Genomic DNA, 22,903 nt, shown 5'->3' on the forward strand with positions numbered 1-22,903 from the left:
AACCGCCAGTATTGGACAAATACGACGGAACCACTGACCCCGACGACCATATTCGGAGCATCGAAGCGGTCATGGACTATCACGTCGTCAGAGGCTCGATCAAGTGCCGCATTTTCCCGACCACCCTCAGGAAGGGAGCGATGAATTGGTACAGGAACCTCCCTCCGAACTCCATCCATTCCTGGACCGAGCTCAAAGAACTCTTCTTGAGCCACTTCACAGCCTCCCGACGACAACCGAAATCGGAAGCCAATCTCGAGGCCGTGGTACAAGGACCCAACGAACCTCTTCGGGATTACCTTGAAAGATTCAACAAGGAGGCCGTCCAAGTGCAGACGGCCGACTACATGAAGAGGTACATCTTGGAGCGAGGACTTCTCCCCGGCAGTGACTTCAAGAAGGCCATTAAGATTGAGAAGGTGCACTCGATGAATGCCCTCCTCCGCAAAGCAAAGGCATTCATCGACTTTGAGGAAGGCGAGGCAGCCGCGATCAAAGCCTCGAGGGGCAGTGATGCCGCTCGCAGCTCAAACCTCGAGGATCCAGGGTCACGCCGAGGACAAGACAAAAGAAGGGACGACAGGTCCCGAGATGTCAAAGAACGGCGAGGACCGGCAGGGCGTTTCAACGACTACACTCCTTTGAACACCTCCCGGGAGAAAATCCTGGCCGACTGCCAGAACGCCGAGTTCAAGAAATCCAACATCAGGCCCCCGAAGTCAAATCCTACAAGACCGGGGACGGACAAGTCCAAGTACTGCAAGTACCACAAGAGTCACGGGCATATGACCGACGAATGCATACATCTCAAAGATGCCATAGAGACCCTGATCAAAGAGGGCCACCTGGCAAAATACACCAAGAAGGGAGAACCCTCCAGAAGAGACATCCCTCGAAACTCTGACGAGGGGAACTCACCAGACAGCAGACCGCTTCAAGTCGCGCTGTCCGTAACCCGACCGGAAGACTTCATCCCTTCAGTCGGCGTGACGACCGCCCTCAGCACATGGGAACATTTCCCCACCGCAATGGTCATCTCCAACGGCGGCGACCCCAGCTCTCTCACCGTCAGTTCGGTCAAGAGAAAGTTCGACGAGCTACTCAGCACCAATGCCGATCTCGGCCCTACTCTGCGGAAATTCCGAGGAAAGTCAGAGCCAATCACTTTCTACCTCGAGGAACTGCCCGGCGGAGCTCCAAACGCCACCATTCCCCTCCTCGTCCGAGCCAGAATGGCAAACTTCGATGTTCGACGGGTCCTGGTGGATGAAGGTAGTTCGGTCGACATCATGTACTCTCAGCTTTTCCGAACACTTCAGCTGGACGACTCGCACCTCACTCCCTATGTGGGTTCCGACCTCCAGGGTTTTAACGGAGCCACCACCAAACCATGGGGCTACGTCGAGCTGATTGTCACCTTCGGGGAAGGGGAAGCGTCCAGACAAGTCAAAACCAGGTTTTTGGTGATCGACTGCAAAACATTGTACAACTGCATCATCGGACGCCCAACACTGGCCGAGCTAACCGCCGTGCCCTCCACGGTCCATCTGAAGATGAAGTTCTACACGAGGACAGGGAAAGTGGCCACCATCAACGCCGACATTGAAGCTGCGAGGAGGATCTTCGATGCCTCCGTCAAAGGACTAGAGCTGATCGCCCCTCCGACCAACTCCAACAAAAAACCAAGAGCCGAAGACAAGCATCCTCGGGAAGATCAGGTTCCAACGGCCAACGTCAGCTCGGTCGACCTCGATGCAAGGTTTACACAAGAAGAACTGAAGACCGGGGAAGAGACACAATCAAAGGCCCCTCATCCCGTCCGGCCTGTCCCCGACGGAGATTTCGAGCTGATCCCCCTGGGAGACAACCCCGACAGAGCAGTGAAGATCGGCAAAGGCATCCCTGACCTGCCGAGGAAGCAACTAGTAGCCTGCCTTCGAGCCAATGCCGACCTGTTCGCCTGGAGCGCCGCAGAGATGCCCGGACTCGACCCCGAGGTCGCCTGCCACCACCTCTCCATCAATCCAACCGCCAAGGCCGTAGTACAACGTAGGCGTCGGCAGTCTCCCGAGAAAGCGGAGGCTGCCGAGAAAGCTGTAAAAGACCTCCTAGAGGCAAATTTTATTTCCGAGGCCAAGTATTCAACTTGGATCTCAAACGTTGTACTTGTTAAAAAATCTAATGGAAAATGGAGAATGTGTGTTGATTATACTGATGTTAACCGGGCATGTCCAAAAGACGCCTACCCTTTACCTAATATTGATAGACTGGTCGACAACTCGGCCGGCTATAAACTGTTGTCTTTCATGGACGCTTATTCTGGTTACAACCAGATTCCCATGGCGAAATGCGACAAGCAATGCACGGCTTTCATGACCGAATCGGGCAATTATTACTACAACGTAATGCCCTTCGGACTCAAAAACGCCGGGGCAACTTATCAGCGGATGATGAACAAGGTCTTCCGAGGAGAAATCGGCGACACGCTCGAGGTGTATATGGATGACATGATCGTCAAATCTCGAGAAGACTCCGACCACACGCTACATCTCGAGCGGGTCTTCGAGCAGGCCAGGTCCTGCAGGATGCGCTTCAATCCGGAGAAGTGTACCTTCGGAGTACGGGCAGGCAAATTCCTCGGCTTCTACTTAACAGAACGAGGAATAGAAGCCAACCCTGATAAGTGCCGAGCATTCTCAGACCTCCCTACCCCCACCAATAAAAAATCCATCCAAGTACTAAACGGAATGCTCACGGCATTATCCCGCTTCGTCGCGAAATCCGCCCAGCATGCACTCCCATTCTTTAAGCTTCTTCGGAAAGAAGCAGCTTTCGAGTGGTCCGAGGAATGCGAACAAGCGTTATCCCACCTCAAACAAGTGCTCTCCAAACCCCCGGTGCTATCCCGACCAGACAGCAACGAGGTTCTCTATCTCTACTTGGCCGTTTCAGGCGAGGCGGCCAGCGCGGCCCTGATCCGAGAAACGGAACACGGGCAGAAGCCAGTGTACTTCACTAGCAAAGCCCTACAAGGGCCCGAGGTCCGCTATCAACAGATAGAAAAAATCGCGCTGGCCCTAATAACGGTCGCCAGAAGACTGAGGTACTACTTCCTCGCCCACACTATCATCGTCCGGACAGACCAACCGATCAAGCAACTTCTCAGCCGACCAGACATGGCCGGGAGAATGCTGAGATGGTCCCTCGAACTGTCCGAGTTCGACATACAATACGAGGGCAGGAAAGCGTTAAAAGCCCAAGCACTCGCCGACTTCGTGGCCGAGATGACGACGATCTCCAACTCCCCAACACCCACCGAGAATAAGTGGACCATCTATGTTGATGGCGCCTCAAGCCACGCGGGCAGCGGAGCCGGTATCATCTTGGAGAACGACGAGGGGCTCGTCATCGAAGTATCCTTAGTCCTATCCTTCACCACATCAAACAACCAGGCCAAGTACGAAGCCCTCCTAGCGGGCCTACGCCTCGCCGAGGACGTGGGCGCTCGGGAAGTCATGATCTATACCGACTCTCAACTGGTCGCGTCCCAAGTTAGCGGCGATTACCAGGCCAAAAACGACACACTAGCCGAATATCTATCGCTCGTCAAAGAAAAAATGAAAGGATTCACAAAGGCAGACGTCGCACACATCCCTCGGGAACACAACTCGCGGGCCGACCTCTTATCCAAGCTTGCGAGCACGAGAAAGAAGGGAGGGAACAAGTCGGTGATACAAGAAATCTTGTCCGATTCAAGCGTAGGCAGAAACTCGCAAGCCATACAAGTGTTTGCCATCGGAGACGACCATTGTTGGATGACCCCGATGTACAAATACCTCATGAACGGCGAGCTCCCCGATGACGCGAAGGAAGCCTCAACCATCAAAAGGAGAGCCTGCTCGTACACAGTCATCGAAAATAAACTCTATCGACGGGGCTTCTCCGTTCCCCTCCTTAAATGCATCGACGGCTCACAGGCACTGGAAGTACTGCAAGAGCTTCACGAAAGGATCAACGGCCAGCATCTCGGCGGCCGGTCGCTGGCGAGGAAAGCCCTCAGAGCCGGCTATTATTGGCCGACTATGCAGCAGGACGCCAAAGAGCATGTTCAGAAATGCGACAGATGTCAGCGGCATGCCGACATGCACCTAGCTCCCCCCAACGAGCTTAAATCCCTTTCCTCTCCTTGGCCTTTCTCCACCAGGGGAATGGACCTCCTCGGCCCTTTCCCGGTCGGATCGTACCAGAATAAGTACCTGGTGGTCGCCGTGGATTACTTCACGAAATGGATAGAGGCCGAACCTCTCGCCAAGATCACGTCTCAAAACGTGCTACGCTTCTACAAACGAAACATACTCGCTCGGTTCGGGGTACCACAGGCTATAATCACCGACAACGGCACCCAATTCACTGACAGGAAGTTCCAAGAATTCGTGGGCAAACTCGGCACAAAACAGCACTTCACCTCACGAACGGGCAGGCGGAGGCAGCCAACCGAGTCATCCTCCGAGGACTGAAAAGGAGGCTCGGCGAAGCTAAAAAAGCCTGGGTCGAAGAACTACATAGTGTACTTTGGGCGTATAGAACGACGCCCCATTCGAGCACAGGCGAGACTCCTTTCAGATTAACCTACGACACCGAAGCCGTAATCCCCGTGGAAATCCGAGAACCTTCTCGGCGCACCGAATCCCCCCTCGAGGAAGAACTTAACGACGAGGCCATGAGGGAAGAGCTCGATATGGTAGAGGAGATCCGAGCAGGATCCTCCCTCCGAGAAGCTAAACTAAAACAGCAAATAGCTCTTCGCCATAACGCCAAAGTTATAAAGCGCGAATTTGAAATCGGCGCCCTAGTGCTCCGCAGAAACATGAAAGACTCGCGCGAGGGCAAACTAGCCCCAAACTGGGAAGGCCCATACCGAGTTTATGACAAAACCGAGAATGGCGCCTACTACCTCGAGAATCTTCTCGGCGAAAAACTTGCTCGACCCTGGAACGCTGAAAAACTCAGACGTTATTACAGTTAAACATAAACTAAAACGCCCGGCCCCTGGCCCAAACTCAGGTAACGGACGGGCACTGATCCATGTCGTCGGTACGGACGTGAGTATTCCACGACAGCAACTGTCGATCCCCCTCGTCAGATGGACGGACCGACCCCTCAGCGGACTCTACACCTAGACCCTCCGTGGAAGTACCTGCATGGCAGAACCCCAGCTCGCGATGGGATCGTTCACGCCGCGAACGCTTGGCCACAACCGCGGTCTCGCGCTCGCTTAAAGCGCACACCTGCTCTGCGCACCCGGGCCGTACTCAACACGCCCATGCCGGAGAAGGAGGACCCAGTCCTGAAGATGGCTCTGGATGCAAGGAGGAAAGACGCCCGTTAGCCGGGGACTCGCAAAAATGACGTGACACGACAACGAAAAATCGTATCCGAACAGGCACGACGATCCAACGCCACATCATCTGGTCCTCCGACCCACGCTAACCCCCGGGCATCGCCTGGATAACCCGAGGAGGAAACAACAACCACTCGTTGGACCCGGCCTACGTTTACGACGACGACCGCGAAAATAAAGCGCACAAACCCTAAGGAAAAGAATAAAGCAACGAAGAGGGAAGCGGACTTACGTGAAGACATGATGATGATAACCGGATGAGCTTCTCGGTAGACGAACGGTATGTTGAACAATCTGGAAGAGTATCTTCCGAGGAACGCCTGTCTGATGCCGAGCAGGTAAACAGAGAGAGGGAAACTTCCAAATGAGAGGATTCGCCCCCTTTTATAGGGAAAGGGCTCGGAAGGCGAAGCGTCGCCTCTCCTGACAAGCGCCGCCTCCTAGACCCTAGGCCATTATTACCTATGCCACGTCAGCGCGTGTCGCCCACGCGCGACGTTTCGCCCCTCCACCGGCTGTTCCTCCGAGCACATCTGCTTGACGAGGAAATATATCTCATCGAGCATCTCCCGAGGGTCCCCGGACGCCGCACATAAGGTAAAGTCACAGCTTCTTGACCAGAAAACTCCGACTTGGGGGGCTCCTGTTCTGGACTGGGCCAAGGTTAGGCCCAATATGATTTTCGGCCCAATTAACCTCAGAGGCCCACGTTCCTCTACGACCCTCCTACACACCTAGGATGCCCACCTTAGGCATGCTCGGCTGCCCTATATCCCCGGAGCATATGGCACCCGACATGCTCGGCACTGACGACCCCGCAAACACCTTCGTTGCCGAGGACTCTGCTCCGCGCAGGGTTCCTTCATATTCAACCCTCCGAACAACTCGGATTCCACGTGGCTCCTGAAAGACCGCGTCTCCCTGGAACTTCGGAGCGGTTAACCAGGACAGAGGGCATGCACGCACCTCCGATATTTCCGCTCAGGAAACCTGGCAGTCTCCTAGTTGGGCTTGGGAATCCAACCCAATAGCGAGATCATGGCCCAGCGCTGGGGGCTATAAATACCCTCTTTAACTAGAGGGTCAGGTATTCAATTCTTACTCACTCTTAGCTAGTACTTGCGCTCCTTTGCTCGTCAACTTACTTTGGCATTGGAGTACCTTGCAGGTACACCCCCCCTTTTCCTTCCTAGAAGATCCAGTCCGAGCAGCCTACGACGATTCTTCTGATCAGGTACGATCATATATATATATATATATATATATATATATATATATATTGTGGCAAGATGATAATCCCAAGAAAAGATATTAATATATTAATGAAGGTAAATGTAAAAATGAGAAGGCGTAGACCAAAACCTTAAGGATTGACAATATTTGAAATTGGTATATTATAATCAGTGGCGGAGTCAGAAAAATTATGTAGTCTGGGTACTTCATAATATTTTTTGTTTGAACTAATTTTAAATGCGATTTCTCTTGAAACAAATTATATCATAGTCATATTTTCTTTACATGATTTGTTTTTCCGTAAAATTCATTCTATTTTCAATGTATATCCAAGTTCTAGCTAGATATTTCAACAAGTATATTCAACTTCTACTAATGAGCATATCTATATATCTCTAACACAAATTCTATCTCGTGACAATTAAAGTTGTTCATCAATGCTTGACAATTAAATGATTTACATAGCATCAGATAGTAGTAGTTGAATAAACAATCACATGAAACTCTCATAGCTTTTTGAAGGTATGGAATCTCTCACCTTATATAATACTGAGAAAAAAAGACAACAAATGAGATTCAAAAATTAAAATAAATAAATAAATGATATATAAAATAAAGAGTATTGTAACTTGACAATTGATATGTTCATATTGAGTGTGGCATCATAATTTCTATAACAGAATGAATAGGAGAAAATGATGAATCAGAAATTTTTTCTCTGCGTCACTGCAAATAGTATTGTCATCACTTTGGCAAGGGAATCTGGATTACTGCGAAGGGAATTTGTATCATATTGGAAAGGACCTGCTAACATATCAACAAAAAATTCATTCGCACTACCACTTATTACATCACAGCTTCCAACTAAACTCACAAAAAGAGGAAAGAAACCGGTTGAAACATTTTGTCGAATATGTGACGTGCGAGTTGTAAAACGGTAGCAACAGCGAGTCGACTACAATTCTTTGCCAATTCACACACCACAAATGATCATCACAACAATACCAGCAGCACAACAATGAAGTAAAAGAATTGAAGAAAAAGAATCAAGAAATACCGTTGAAGCGTTTTATCAAAGATGGTTACGAAAAGAAACAGAGAAAATTTGAGAAAGAGATAGGGAAGAGCCTGGGCAGCTGCCCGACCTAGCCGGGTGTTGGCTCCGCCCCTGATTATAATGAATGTGATTCTCCAATTATAATTCTTAGATGTTAGGACTAAACAAGCTAACATATTTGCACATTAATTATCTTACCTATAATCTGAGTAGCCAAAAAAGAAATTGAGTTGATAAGACAATTGTTCCACCTACTCTTATATTTCAAGGAACCAAAGAAAATATAAAAAAAGAGTGTATTACAAGCATAGAATTTGTTTCCAACCAAAAACAAGGCCAATAAAAGATAATAACATGCTCCATGACAAAAATGACCCCCACAATATCAACAAAGGAAAATTTACCAAGACCAATGTAAACAATCAAAGCTACCAATGTGTATACCATTGTTGTTTTGAAACAAGCCACCATAAGCTTCCAAGCTAGAAGTAGGGGTGTGCAAAATATCCGGTTTTGATGTCCAAATCCATAACCAAACCTAAACCACTTTTAAATATCCGGATATAATTGAATGGTTATTAACCGGTTTAGTTATTAATGGTTTGGTTATCCATTCATATAATCCGGATATAATTAAATGGTTATTAACCGGTTAAATTATTTTAGATTCGGTTATAATCCGGTTATTATCCAAATCCAAATATTTTAATTCTCAAAATATCAATTTTTTTTTGAAAAAAAAAATTCGGAAAAAATCATTTTTAAAACTGGATTTTTTTAAAAAACCGGTTATATAATTATAACCAAATTTATAACCGGTTTTATAACCAGTTTTGATTAAAATGTGGTTATGATTATAAATCCAAACCATTTAAATGGTTTTAAAATGGTTATGGTTTGGTTTTTGAAAATAACCAACCATGCACACCCCTAGCTAGAAGATCCAACAAAAAAATACCATTGAATCTAACTTCATTTCTGACCCTCAAAATACCACATATAACATTAGAACTCCCTGCATGCATAATTAAGTTGGAGCGGTTTGAAGGTTGAGCATGCAACATAGACCAACAGTCAACTAGAGGTTCAATCATAGGAGTGCTTATGAGATTGATAAGCCAAGTATAAAGATATTTGGCATAGTTATAATCAATGAAAAGGTGACTTAAGCATTCAATATTATTTTTACAAAGACTGCACATGGAGAGCATATGCATACCAAAGATGTTCATTCGTTGGTAATTTACCATGAATGAGCCTTTAAAACATAAGAAAGATCAAGGGGGGATAACTGAAATATCCCGTATACTCTTAAGTGTTATAAATGTTGTTTATTGGAAAAAATAGAATAATCAGGGGACTCATAAGAGATCAATTCTTATTAAAAGAGACTGTTCTTTATTAATTAGTACAAGAAGGAACATTTTGATAACATTAATAATTGGTCAACTGCTCCTAGTAGTAAGAAATAATCTTAAAGAAAATATCATTAGAGATATTTTCTTACCAACTTTGTCTTTCAACCACTCATTTATTTCTCTTTTTTCTACCCTCCACCATATATATTCCAACCATTTCCATCCTTTATCATTTCTATCTACCAGTAAAGGAAAAATAAAGGAAGAAAGAAACAAGACAATAGAAAAAGAAGAAATAAGAGAAATAAAGGAAAAGAGAAAGAAGAGAGGGAAGAAGAAAGAGACATAAACGTATAAATACATAGACTAATATTTGACAAAAATTGATTATATCAAAATGTTATGGAGTGCATACATTACACTTTGAAACTAGAAAATACATCAAAAGAGCTGTCGCCACCTAAATCTATTGGTGGTTCCAATTTTGACTTTTCCTTATTCGCTTCCTTCTCGATGTTGTTCAATCTTTCGAATTCGTGCATTCTATCAACAAAAAGATCCGTCCACATCTCGACATCTTCGATATGATGAAGCGCCCATTCCAGTGACATAGGTGGTATGGGGCATCTCGGTTTCAAGTAAACTTGCACAAAGTGATTCGCTTTTGAAAGTCATAAAAAACATATGATGTGAGCATTTGAATTTGTAAGAGGTGCGGTGCGGAGTGGGAAAAAGGTTTCTGAAAAACCATAACGCGTCAATTCAATGCACATCATATCATAGGCGCATGCAATAAGATGTTTCATTTTTTGGGAATTTCATCCATTTTGACATCGGTGCGTAAGGGCCTATCCAAGGCACAAGAACTTCGTTAACCGCTTCAAATTTATCTTTCTCTCCATACCACTGCATGTATGCTTCTTTATGCATCTTCAACTCTTGGATGAGTTGATGACAGAAAACCGTATGACTACCCTCTCCATTACTAAGCAACGCCGAGATGGCTCAGTAACCGCAAATACCGTCCCTCGCAACATCTACAATCCGCTCGATGTAAGGGTGCATAAAAACCAACTTCTCTTTGATGAATGGAATTTTCGATGGAATATGCACCTCATCGATGATTGGAATTTTTAGTGGAATAAATGTCAGAGGTGCTTTGCTTATGCAGCTCCTTTGTTTGAACTTTTTAGAGATTTTTGAGATTTAGGAGTCGGTGAGTCGGGAAAAATTTTATTGACATGATCACAATAAGAAGGAGACCGTGTAGTCGAGTTGTCATTCAGTGTAGGCTTCAATTTCTTAGGAGCACCCTTTGTCTTAACCGGTTGAGATGGAGGTTTCATGTCGGTTGTTTTGGGTTATCGTATTTTCCTCAATTAATGTTCTTTGATGTGGACTTTCATGTTGTCGTCGGCCTTCGAAAGCCTCTCTTGTATCGCTTCCAATTCGGAAGTAATAGAGATATTCGATTTTTCTCCTTCGACGCAATCATCATCATCATCATCAAAATTAAGTATTTTCCAATGAGGGATAACTTCGTTCATTCTTATTGGCTCACCTAGTCACGCTTTTTCAGCAATAACACATGCACACAGGAGACCATACATTCTAGTAATAGTGCAACCATATTTTACACTATCGGAACTGACAGTTTCACCTCGTTTAGTCTCGTGAAAAATATAGTTTAACCTGGTCCGAGACACATTGCCGATCAATTGATAATAAAGAATGTTCTAAATCGATGTTCCAACACTGTAATGCTCCAACCAAATATGGTTTGTATCTTATTATGTTGGTTTTTGATCATGAGATTTACGGTGTCCCAATCTCGACACAAGTCACCCTTGCTATTAGCCAACAAATCTTTCAAACTAGCATGTGCCGATTCAACTCTATTGGTGGTTGTATTCTCAAGGTGTCGGACATTATGAGTCCACACACACACAAACTTATCCTTCACCTTATCAAGAATGGTGCTTTCAACATATTTTAATAAATCCGGATACTTTTCACACACTTTCCGAAATTGAAAGACAGAATCGGCGTATAATTCATTTTTCGAAGAATTTGCAATACGAGTCCATGCATCCATTATTTGTTCAACAATCACACCGGGCTTCACCAATTTTCCACCTTCGGTCTCTACTTGTTTCGTCTCCACCGCAGGTTTAACCTTACTTCTCACATTACATGTTATGTGATATCGACAAAGTAATGCATTAGAAGAAGGAAATACCTTTTCCATCGCATTCATCAAAGCAGTATCGTGGTCCGTAACAATCGCCTTGGGCATCTTGACTTGTTCCTTCAAAAGTGACTGACACACCTCTAATGCCCACCTAAAATTATCCTCTTTTTCACACTCCAAAAAAGCAAAACCAACGGCGTATGTCTTCTCGATGGATGTAACACCTACAATATCAAATAACGGAAGTTGATACTTGTTGGTCTTGTAGGTAGAATAAAGAAGGAGCAATGTTGGGAAAGTGTTGAACAACTTTATCGAATCCGGATGAGTCCAAAAAATATCTCAGACCGTAACTCCATCATCGCAAGTTCTGTACCGCGACACGTATTTGTTATCATCCAACATCTTCCATAGTTGTTGCATCTCACTTCTATCTCTCCTAATCGCCTTATTATTACGGTACTGGATGTTATACAGTTGCCTTATATTTGATACGTTGTCGGGTTCCTTCCATTTCGATGTGGCAAGTATATTTTTCAGTTGGACAAGATTCAAGGACATGTCACTAATACATGTCTTCTCTTTCGGATTGAGCCGACATACACTAGGATGACCTTGTAATTTTGCGTACAAGTCATGGTTATGCAAGCCACAAATAACACTAAATTTCTACTTCTTCCCTGAGAAAAAAAGTCCCTATTAAATCCCTTACAAAATTTAATCGTGCCATGTTAGTCCCCCTACTAATATTTTTTCAAAACGGTTTTTTGCTTACTTTTAAGCCGTGACTGGACTGCTAATGAAGACCCATTTTAGTCCCTCACAAAAAGAGAGAGTCCAAATTAGTCCCTAAGAAAAAAATCCATATTTAATCCCTTACAAAATTTAACTGAGCCATGTTAGTCCCTCTTTAATATTTTTTGCAAACGTTTTTTTTTCCTATTTTTAAACCATGACTGAACTTGACAAGATAGACCTGCTTTCAGGAATTGAGTACGAGTCAGAGGTTAAGTTTCATTGCACATGGTTTTTAGAGTCTGAGTTTCTACCAAAAGTTGGGTTACCTAGTATACCTAATTGTTCATTAAATATTTTGTTATCATCAAAATCTAAGGAATATGGTATAAACCAATTTTCTTCCAACATATCATGTGTATTATTTTTGCCACAGGTATTATTTACAAAAGTATGACCAGTAGCAGAACTAAACCTTCCTAAAATATCATTAATAACTGAAACAAGAACAACACCTAATACACAAGAATACATAACAAGAAAAACCGTAGTCACCCACCCATAAGCCTGATAATAAACCCAACAAAAAAAAAGAACATCGTGTATCGATGATTTATCTACAATCCCTTCACAAATAATTTCAAATCAACAGTCGTAAAATAGGAGTCCAGTCACGGTTTAAAAATAGGAAAAAATTGAAAAAAATATTAAAAGAGGGACTAACATGACACAGTTAAATTTTGTAAGGAATTAAATAGGGACTTTTTTCTTAGGGACTAATTTGGATTCTCTTTTTTGTGAGGGATTAAAATGAGTCTTCATTGGCGGTTCAGACACAGTTCAAAAGTAAGAAAAAACAGATTTGAAAAAAATTTTAGTAGAGGGACTAACATGACTCAGTTAAATTTTGTAAGGGATTTATAATAGGGACTTTTTTTTCTCAGGGACTAATCTGACCTATGCAGTTTTTGTGAGAGACTAAAATAGACTTTCACTCATTTTTCTAAGAGAGAATTAAATTAAATTAAATTAAGGAGCAACAAATTTAATTTAAACAATTCAAGTTCATTTTAAAATCGGTTCAAAACCAGTTTCCTTTTATAAAATGGTTTAATCATATAAATTAATTTTTCATTTTTTAAATAAATGTTTTGTATAGAATTTTTTTTTACGTTTTCAGAAATGTAATCAATATTTCATATTTTTCATAAAACACTAGATTTTACTGTAGTTTTGGAAAAACTCAATTTTACTGTATTTTTAAAAAACAAGATTTTACTGTATTTTCCAAAAAACTCGATTTTACTATATTTTCATAAAACTTGATTTTAAAAAAAAAGTTGATTTTACCGTATTTTCAAAAAACCCGAATTTACTATATTTTCAAAAAAAAAACCCAATTTTACTGTATTTTTAAAAATTTCGATCTTACTGTATTTTCAAAAAAATCTGACTTACTTTCTTTTAAGAAAACTCGATTTTACTTTTTTTTTTTGAAAAAATCAGATTTTACTATATTTAAAAAAACTGATTTAACTGTTTTTTTTTTAAAAAACCAGATTTTACTATATTTTTAAAAAACCTGATTTTACTGTAATTTTCGAAAAAGTCGATTTTACTTTATTTTTAATAAAAACCCGATTTTATTGTATCGTCAAAAAACTCGATCTTACTGTATTTTTAAAAAAAATCAATTTTACTGTGTTTTACAAAAAGCTTATTTTATTATATTTTGAAAAGGTTCTATTATACTAGTTTTTTTAAAAACCCGATTTAACTGAATTTTCAAAAAACTCGATTTTATTGTTTTTTTTTGAAAAACCTGATTTTACTGTATTTTCAAAAATCTCGATTTAACTATATTTTTATAAAGCTTGATTTTATTGACATTTTGCAAAAATTCGATTTTGATTTTTTTTGTGTGGAAATTACAGTAAAATAAGGTTTTTTTTTAAAATACAGTAAAATCAATTTTTTCCCATATTACAGTAAAATCAAGTTTTTCAAAATACAGTAAAATAGGGTTTTTCTAAAATAATGCAAAATTAAGTTTTTTTTAAAAGTCCATTAAAATCAAGTATTCCCAAAATACAATAAAATTGAGATTTTTTAAAATATAGTAAAATTCGGTTGTTATGAAAATACAGTAAAATCACTTTTCTAAACACTCTAAAATCGAGTTTTTCCAAAATAATGCGAAATTAAGTTTTTTAAAAATCCAGTAAATTCAAGTCTTCCAAAAATACAGTAAAATATGGTTTTTATGAAAATATAGTAAAATCACTTTGCTTAATACAGTAAAATCGAGTATTTCCAAAAAATACATCAAAATCGGGTTTTTCTGAAAATACAGTCAAATCATTTCTCTTAATACATTAAAGTCAAGTATTTTGAAAATATAGTAAATCCGATATTTAAAACAAAACACAGTAAAATCAAGTTTTTCCAAAAATACTGTAAAATTAGAATTTTAGAAAATATAGTAAAATCGTTTTTTTATGCATTAAAATTTAGTTTTTTAAAATACAGTAAAATCAGGTTTTTTCAAATTACAGTAAAATGGGATTTTTTTTAGAAAATACAGCAAGATCGAGTTTTTTGACAATACAATAAAATCGGGTTTTTTTTTAAAATACAATAAAATCGGGTTTTTGAAAATACACTAAAATCGAATTTTCTTAAGAAAACAACAAAATTAATTTTTTTGAAAATACAATAAAATCAGTTTTTCAAATCTTTAAAATAATTTGATTTTGAGACAATCTTTATGTAAAACTAGTTTATAATTACAAATTGGTTTTAAACCGGTTTAAACCAATTTATAACTGAATTAGAATTGCTTTACTAGTTAATTGAATTATTATTAATGTGGTTATTAAAAAACTGAATTGAACCATTTTTGTGGTTTGGTTCAATGCAGTTCATGAACCATGAACACCCTTAGTTTCAGTTGGACCATACTCAGGATGTGTTGCCTCGTTGTCATCATATGGTTGAGATAGGGCGGTCAGGCATTGAGGTGGCACATGGGGCATTGGTGTGCCGCAGACATCGCGCTAGGACATGTTGGATAGTAGACGGTAGAGGCAGAGGAGCCGGCAGAGGAGGTGATAGACGTAGAGGAGACGGTAGAGGCAGAGGAGAGGATGTCGACGTTGTCTGGCACACACACCAGCATCCGTGCTGATTATTTTGATGTTTGTATTTTTATTACATTGATGTACTTTCTTTTGATTATATATATGACATATGACTATTTGGATGATGTATATTATGTATTATTTTGATGTACTGTATAACATTGAGTATACATACTACTATTTTGATGTACTATATTTTGATGTAATATTTTGTTACACAAAAAAAATTGGAGTTTTATAGTCAAATATAATTGGTTTAAAATATAGCAGAAGGTTCTGTAGGTACATCTATGGAAAATTCTATTTTGAGTTACACCTAAGAAAGTTTCCCTGAATTGAATTAATTTGAATTTTTTAAACTACTTCCGTAGATGTAGCTCCAAAAAAAAGCAAATTCTGAACAAAAAAAGGTGCTTCTTGATATGTAACTCAGGAAGCAGTGGGCGTTAATGTAATTGCGATAGGTTCCTAAGAGTATCAAGGGGTGGATTGAGATATTCTCTATAATTATCAACTAAACAATTTGGTAGGCCAACTACAACATCTATGGCCAGTCTTGTATTGTACATGAGACTATTGTAAAAGGTGTGGATAATCTACCACTGCTCTAGACCGTGATGTGGGCAGAGCCTCATCATATCCTTATATCTCTCCTAAGCTCCAAAAAGAGACTCACCATATTTCTGTCTGAAACTATTTATTTGGCTCCATAGCATATTGGTTTTACTTGGTGGGAAATAGTGGGCTAAGTATGCCTTCTTCAATTCATTCCATGTAGTGATGGACTTTGATGGCAGGGACTGCAGCTAAGCTTTGGCTCTGTTGATCAGTGGTTTTCACACATATATTTACCTTTGTTTTTTAAGTATTTTTAAGTTATGTTATTAAGTGTTTTACTTTATTCTTCTACATTTTATGCTTTGGTTGTGTATTTTACTGTTTGTAGGCTCAAAGGAATAAATCGAGACAAATCAATGCGAAAAAGTACAAAAAGAGTAGTTTCGAAGGAAGTGAAAAATCATGCTACATGAGGTCTGACACGACCACCTGTGTCACCTGAAACTGGCCGTGTTAGGATGAAGCGTGGCTAAGAAAATGCAACAGAGATGAAAGTCAGAAGGCTGACACAGCCCGTGTAAGCAAGCGTGAGATATGGAAATTTTCAGCATGTTTCTCATCGTGACATGTGTGTAGTATTTTGATCATAACGAGAGCTTCGTAACTCCGATTGACGCGGTTCTGGTGGCAAAATTTCTCTAACGAAAAGGGCTACAACTTTGATGAAGAACTCAAAGCCAAAATATGAAGTTATGGGCTGACACGGGCCATGTTACCTGACACGGGCACCCGTGTCAGGAGGCCTGGGAGAAAAAAAATAAGTTTTAAGATGACAGAAGTCTGACACGGGTGCCCGTGTCAGGTAACACGGCCCGTGTCAGCATGTGACGCCGATTTTATGATTTTTTCATATTTTTTCCATGGGTTAAGCTGTGGGGGCATTTTGGGTACTTCTAACCAACCTAAGTGAGTATGCACTATATAGAAGAGTTTTAATGATGAAAAAGGGGACTTTTTGGGCGAAGAGAAGACACGATTGAAGATTGGAGAAAACAAGGGTTTGGGAGAGAAGAAGGTCTTCATGAACGGAAGCGATTGAAGATCAACTTTCATCTTAATTCTTGTAATGTATCTATTTTATAATTTGTTTTCTTTGAACAATATGAGTAATTAAACCCTAATGCTAGGGGGTGTCCCTGATTTGACTCTTTAATGATTTTGAATTCCTGAGTTCATCAATAGATTTGTTTTCTTATTTAATTTAGTTGTACAAGGTTTTTATGCTTTCTTTGTCGGACCAACAAGATTGATTTACGGTTAACAACCAGCTGGACAGCGGTTGTTAAGGTTTTTGTACGATTAGACTATAGTAGATATCACCTAGGACTAGGGATACCCTATAGTTACCGGTTAACTCTTGATAACATAAAGGCTTGATTTCATCATAATTCTCTAAGGACTTAGGATTTAGGATTAATGTTCAAAGGTTTTCCCGCTAAGGAATTAGGGGAAAATATCCTAAAGGGATGGTAATTGAATACTATGAACTTGTTGAGGAGATCTAAATCCAAGGTTATTACAGGAACAATCACACACTTTACCCTAGCATAATACTCATATTTGTCAAAAAGCCAATTTACTTTTCTGCTTATTTTAATTATTATTTAGTCACAATTTGCAAGCACAACCCCAACATTAGTTTTTGTTTAATTGAACCACTATTGAAACTCGATATTAACGTGCAGTCCTTGAGATCGACATTCGGGGAATTTCCCTATTATTACTACAGAGGCAAAATAGTACACTTGCTATTTTACCAATCAAGCTCTGTCCCTCAGGAAAAATGGGAAGAGTCGTAGTCGAATGGATTTTGGATTTATGTCATCGCTTTTCAACATGTATGCGTACTGCAAAAACACATACATGTGCAGGTTGGGGTCCTTTATAGGGTTACCAGAGAACTGGTTCTGCTGCACGATTTGCAACAAAGAAGGTTTCAACTCAAAATTGTTTACCTCAATGGCAGGGGGATAATGCTCGAGTGTGGCTTGTCTTGAGATAGGATGGCGTAGTCCTTAAGAGGACGATTATCAATTGCAACCATATGAGTAAGTTGGGTGCGATATTGTTCGATTCGGCATCTCAAACAATGAAAATGCTCGATTTTTTCTATAGGTTGTTCTAGCTCGTCCTCGGAAGTGCAAGTACTTGGCATACAATGGAAGAAAAGGGTGGAAATAGCGAAAAGGTGCCTTAGTATATACAGCTTAGATTAAGAAGCACTTAAGATCACTTGTTAGAAATTCTGTCTGTAATTGTTTCTTGAGTAACCAAGTTGTGGTTAGGATTCTCAAGAAGTCAAAGTTTGTATTCCTTGAGTAACCAAGTTGTGGTTAGGATTCTCAAGAAGTCAAAGTTTGTATTCCTTGAGTAACCAAGTTGTGGTTAAGATTCTCAAGAAGACGTTGGTTGTTGCCTTCGTGGATTGTTGTAATCAGTTTTTGATTAGTGGATTAAGTCCTCGACTGAGAGAGGCGAAATCACCTTGGCGGGTGGACTCGAGTAGTTGAGTTATAAAGAACCAGGATAAAAATACTGTGTCATTTTTATATTGCAAAAAGAAACCACTTATTCAACCCCCCCCCCCCTTTCTAAGTGTTTTCATAACCTTCAATTGGCATCAGAGCGTTCTGGGTGCAAACACTTAACCGTGTCAGAAAAAGATCAAGAAGGAACATACTATGGCAAATGAATTAAACAACAATGGTTATTTAAGACCTCCTGTGTTTGATGGAGAAAATTTTCAATATTGAAAAGATAGACTGTAAAGTTTCTTTCTAGGATACGATCTTGACCTATGAGATGTCATATTATATTTTATTTTATATATTTTAAAATAAAATAAATTTAAAAGAATTTGCGTTAAAGTCTCGATATCCAACTTAAAGTTACAAGAACTTAAATTCATCATTTTCATGGTGAACAAATAGAGTTCGTAAGTTCAAATTAGTGTTCTTTCATCTGATATATCTATATAACTATCAACTGAACTGCTTTAACGAAATCAGAATTTTTATAATATTTTTAGATGCAAGATTTCGTGCTCTAGTGTGCATAGTTATTATTAAAAATTAGTTTATTAAATTAGAGACATAAAAAAACTAACATTATTAAAATCTAAAATAAATTAATTTATAAACGAATTTAAATTAATAGCATAAAATAAAAAATATATAAAAATATCAGAATCAAAATGTTTTAATATTTTTTATTTTTAAATGCAACATTGACGGCCAATTCATTGATTGAATACTTCGTGCTCGAAAAGCTCTTAATTAATAAATGATGATGAATGAAGAGATAGTTAAATAATAAAGGGTTAATACCATTTTATCCCCTGCCATATAGGTCTTTTCTGGTTTTGCCCCCTGTAAAATTTATTTTTTGAAAAACAACCTTGTCATTTCAAAAAGCTAACTTTTTAGCCCCTAAGGTCAAAATCCGCAGGAAAATCCGAAAGAAAATCCGCAGGAAACCTGCAGATTTTCCTGCGAATTTTGACTTTAGGGGCTAAAAAGTTAGCTTTTTGAAATGACAAGGTTGTTTTTCAAAAAAAAAAATTTACAGGGGCAAAACCAGAAAAGACCTATATGGCAGGGGGGTAAAATGGTAATAACTCAATAATAAAATAGAGGCGGCTAGGTTCTATAACTCGTGCTTAAAAACATTTGTCTTGTAAATTAAACAAAAATATAATTCATTGAAAGAAAACTATAATAACTAATTCGATCAACTTGTTCAAATAGCTTCTAAGACTTAACTTCCATCCTACTGAATATTCTAACATTTTCCTATTATATAATATAGGAATGAATGGATATTGTTTGGCTGCTAAAGTAGCTCCCAATTTTCTAAGGGAAATTCTCGACCATCCTTTTGAATTTGGAACTAATTTATCCCGAATGACGTGTTTATGTTGATATGTTTTGATTTGATGAATTTGATGATGAATTTATTGTTTAATTGATTAAATAAATAATTAATATGTGTAGTATGATGTGTTAAATGTTATGTGTGATGTTAAATTTACGGTGTGAAATATTTGGGCATGTTAAAATATAATTGAATATGGTTTGAGATGGTTAAAGGTTGAAGAAGATGATTTTAGAAGTGAGATTTTTGGGAAAATTCCATGTCGCAGCCGACTGGTCCCCTACTACAATCGATTGGTTTTCTGTTTCGAGTGAAAAATGTTAGACAGAATGTTCAAAACAATCGATTGGTCCCCCGAGACAATTTAGTGGTTCATCTGTTTTTGCCATAACTTGAGTCCCTGCAATTCTGATTGAAGCGCGGTTTGAAACTTTGAAAAGCTGACACGTAGGAGTACTTCATGGTAACGTCCTAAGAGGTTAAATGTGTACTTGAGAATATAAATGTAACATTTTACATATTGTGTAATGTTATGTGATAGTTAATGATGACGAAAGAACTTTTAATTGTTGTGATTGATTGAATTGACGAATACCTTATGAGAAGAGATGTTGATGTTGATGATGAGATGAGTATTGATGAGTAATTATATATTTTTTAACTATTATGTTGAGTTTGTGATGATTGCCTCATGAAGAAGAAAAATATAGAGTTTTATGCTGGGATATTTCGGTTCAGTGGAACCATTGATGTGGCCTTTTATGGCATTGAGTATTAATGCTGAGTCTTAGGTTTGAGAGAAATCGGTGACGAGTGTTGGAGTTAGAGGTTAAGACGAATATTGCATTTATTTGTGTAGCATTCATGCATCATATATATTTTGGAAGCATTCAGATGATTATTGTTCTCACTCGTGAGCTTTTAAGGAAATACTTGAGTATTGTTCATTGTTCTCACTCACGAGCTTTTAAGCAGAGTTGAGTATTGTTCTTAGTTAAAACTTTTAAGCAAAACTAAGTATTGTTTATTGGAAGTGTCATCTTCTGTTATTGTCACTGATTTGTGAGTGTTTTTATTATTGAGGTGATTGGTAGGAAGTGAGAGGGGAATCTCATATTTAGAGGTAGTGATTAGGCAAAAAGTTGTAAATTGAGATTGTTTAGGCTTTGAATTATTATCGTCATAGTGGATTTCCTTCATGACTTGGTAGCCCCTAGAGTAGGTGACGTTGCACCGAATTTGATTAATAATTAATTGTATTTTTTTTACCTTCTGCAATTTAATTCTGTATAGTTTCTATTTTGATAATAATGTTTTTTGTCAGCAGATAATGTCATAACATTTGTCTTGATATTGTGTTGATGTTGGAACATCATTCTTAACCGTGTATTGCACGTGACAGAATTTCAATTTTTATTTTAAACTATTTTTTTAATAGAAATTAGCATATAAATATATTAAACATGAATAATAAATAAATAATGATAACACTCTATTGACAATTTTAAACTTCAGCAAAAAAAAATTCCTGAAATGGGAGTTTAAGAAGACAAAAAAAAGAATGAATCAAGTGACCAAAATCCGATTTTTTTTATAAGGAATCCAAATTTAATATATAAAAGATAAAGAAGAGAAGGATCAAAGTTATATATTTAAGTACAAAACTAAAATCTAAACCAACCATGGATTAGCTATTGTTGCCATTAACAAATGATCTGCAAATTATTATAACCTGCACAAATAATTTAGTAATAGACAAGACACTACTGGTGGGGATGGATGAACATCATCCAACAGCAACATCATTATCAAAAAAAAAAAAAAAAGTAACACTGTACTATGAGGTCGTGCAAAATTTGCTTTTTCTTTCTTTTCTTTTCTTTTTTTTATTACTTATATACATTTCATATTTTCATCTTCATAATTCAATAAACCTAACAAAAAAAAAAGTTAAAAAGAAGAAGTGTAGTCTGCATAACTATAAAGTTCAGTAACACCAGAAGCCTCCCAAAGCCGTTGATTATAATCCTCCATCATCTCATCAGGCACAAAAGCTCTTCTACAAAGAGGACAACTTTTCTGATCAAGATCAATCCAACGGTCCACACAGTTTCGATGAAATATATGTATACAGTTTCTCAAACACCGGATCTCTTCTTCCGTAGAGAATTCCAACAGACAAACCGCGCAGGAACAGCCTTCTTCGATGCCGGCGAGGTCGCCGTACTTTGTCTCCGGTAAGAGGTCTCTGATTAGGGATGCTGAGACGGAGGGGGGTTTGGTAGGTTCATGCGTGAGAGAGGTTTCTGCGTTGGTGTGGGGCCAGATGGCGTCGGTTTCGAGGAATTCGAAGAGGCCGAGGAAGTGAAAGAGGTGGAAGACGAGGTTGCGGAGGAGGCCGAGGAGGGTTAGAGTGTGGAGTAATAGGTTTGGGAAGAGTACTTCGGCGTAACCTACTGGGAAGCCCATCGGAAAGTATGGAGTTGCAATGATAAGTGAAAGGGAAATGAGTGTTTAGAGAGAGAAGGTGGTGGAGAGAGAAAGTGTTTGTGTTTGAGAAGTGAGGGAAATGAAAGAGAAGGTTCGGTTTGGAGTATATAAATGCTTTCTTTTGGATTTTGTCGGAAATAATTTTAACTACTCTTTCCGTCTTGTTATGGGTGTTGGTATTGAAAAATATTGTTACACTAGTTGGGAAGAAAATATATAACAATACCATACATGAATAACATGATACATCTATTCTTAAACAAGGTAGAGTTTTTTCTTTATATAAATGAAAGAGTAGAATATCGATTTAGACTAAAGGATTAAAGAGCATGTGTTTGATGCGGGTGTTTTCGCTTTCTTGATTTGTTGTTATTTGTTGGTTTTTTTTTAAATATGTTATTCATCCTCATAAATATTTAGTCATTTTTAATTATAATTTCTCTAAAATTTGGTCTTTTAAAAATTTTGCATCCATATTTTTAAACGCTCTTGTTAATATTTTTTAATAGAGTTGATATGACACTGATACGTAGCAATATCAGTGTGACAAAGATGTTGACATAGGTGTTATGTGGTATTTTGTGTCTCATTTTATATTATTTATGTAAATTTAATTTCGCTAACATGAGCATCATACAAAAACTCAAAAATCATAGTTAATTTGTAGTTAATTCAAACACGTTGTTCTTGTGATCTAAACTTTATTTTTTTTCATGATATTTTACAAGAAAATTTATCACATTATATGGATCCCTCTTAAAAAAATTAATTTTTAACTAGAGATAAATTAAATATGATTTTTTTTAC

The 22,903-nt window shown here is 39.0% G+C and overlaps 1 protein-coding gene and 1 non-coding gene across 2 annotated transcripts; one reads left to right on the top strand and one right to left on the bottom strand.

Annotated features, from left to right (window-relative positions):
* Positions 1-15,724: 15,724 nt before the first annotated feature.
* On the top strand, positions 15,725-15,831 carry LOC131627499 (small nucleolar RNA R71). Its single transcript, XR_009291485.1, has one exon. It is a non-coding gene; the product is annotated as a small nucleolar RNA R71 (small nucleolar RNA).
* Positions 15,832-21,168: 5,337 nt separating this feature from the next.
* On the bottom strand, positions 21,169-22,253 carry LOC131627444 (brassinosteroid-responsive RING protein 1-like). Its single transcript, XM_058898303.1, has one exon. The coding sequence runs from the start codon at positions 22,073-22,075 to the stop codon at positions 21,557-21,559; it is 519 nt and encodes a 172-aa protein (XP_058754286.1). The 5' UTR covers positions 22,076-22,253; the 3' UTR covers positions 21,169-21,556.
* Between the last annotated feature and the right edge of the window lie 650 nt (positions 22,254-22,903).

This window comes from Vicia villosa, unplaced genomic scaffold (assembly GCF_029867415.1).
Source record: "Vicia villosa cultivar HV-30 ecotype Madison, WI unplaced genomic scaffold, Vvil1.0 ctg.000364F_1_1, whole genome shotgun sequence".
NCBI classification, from domain to species: Eukaryota; Viridiplantae; Streptophyta; class Magnoliopsida; order Fabales; family Fabaceae; genus Vicia; species Vicia villosa.

Excerpts from the sequence above, each read along its gene's own strand:
- LOC131627444 (XM_058898303.1), bottom strand. The coding sequence starts at position 22,075 with ATGGGCTTCCCAGTAGGTTACGCCGAAGTACTCTTCCCAAACCTATTA.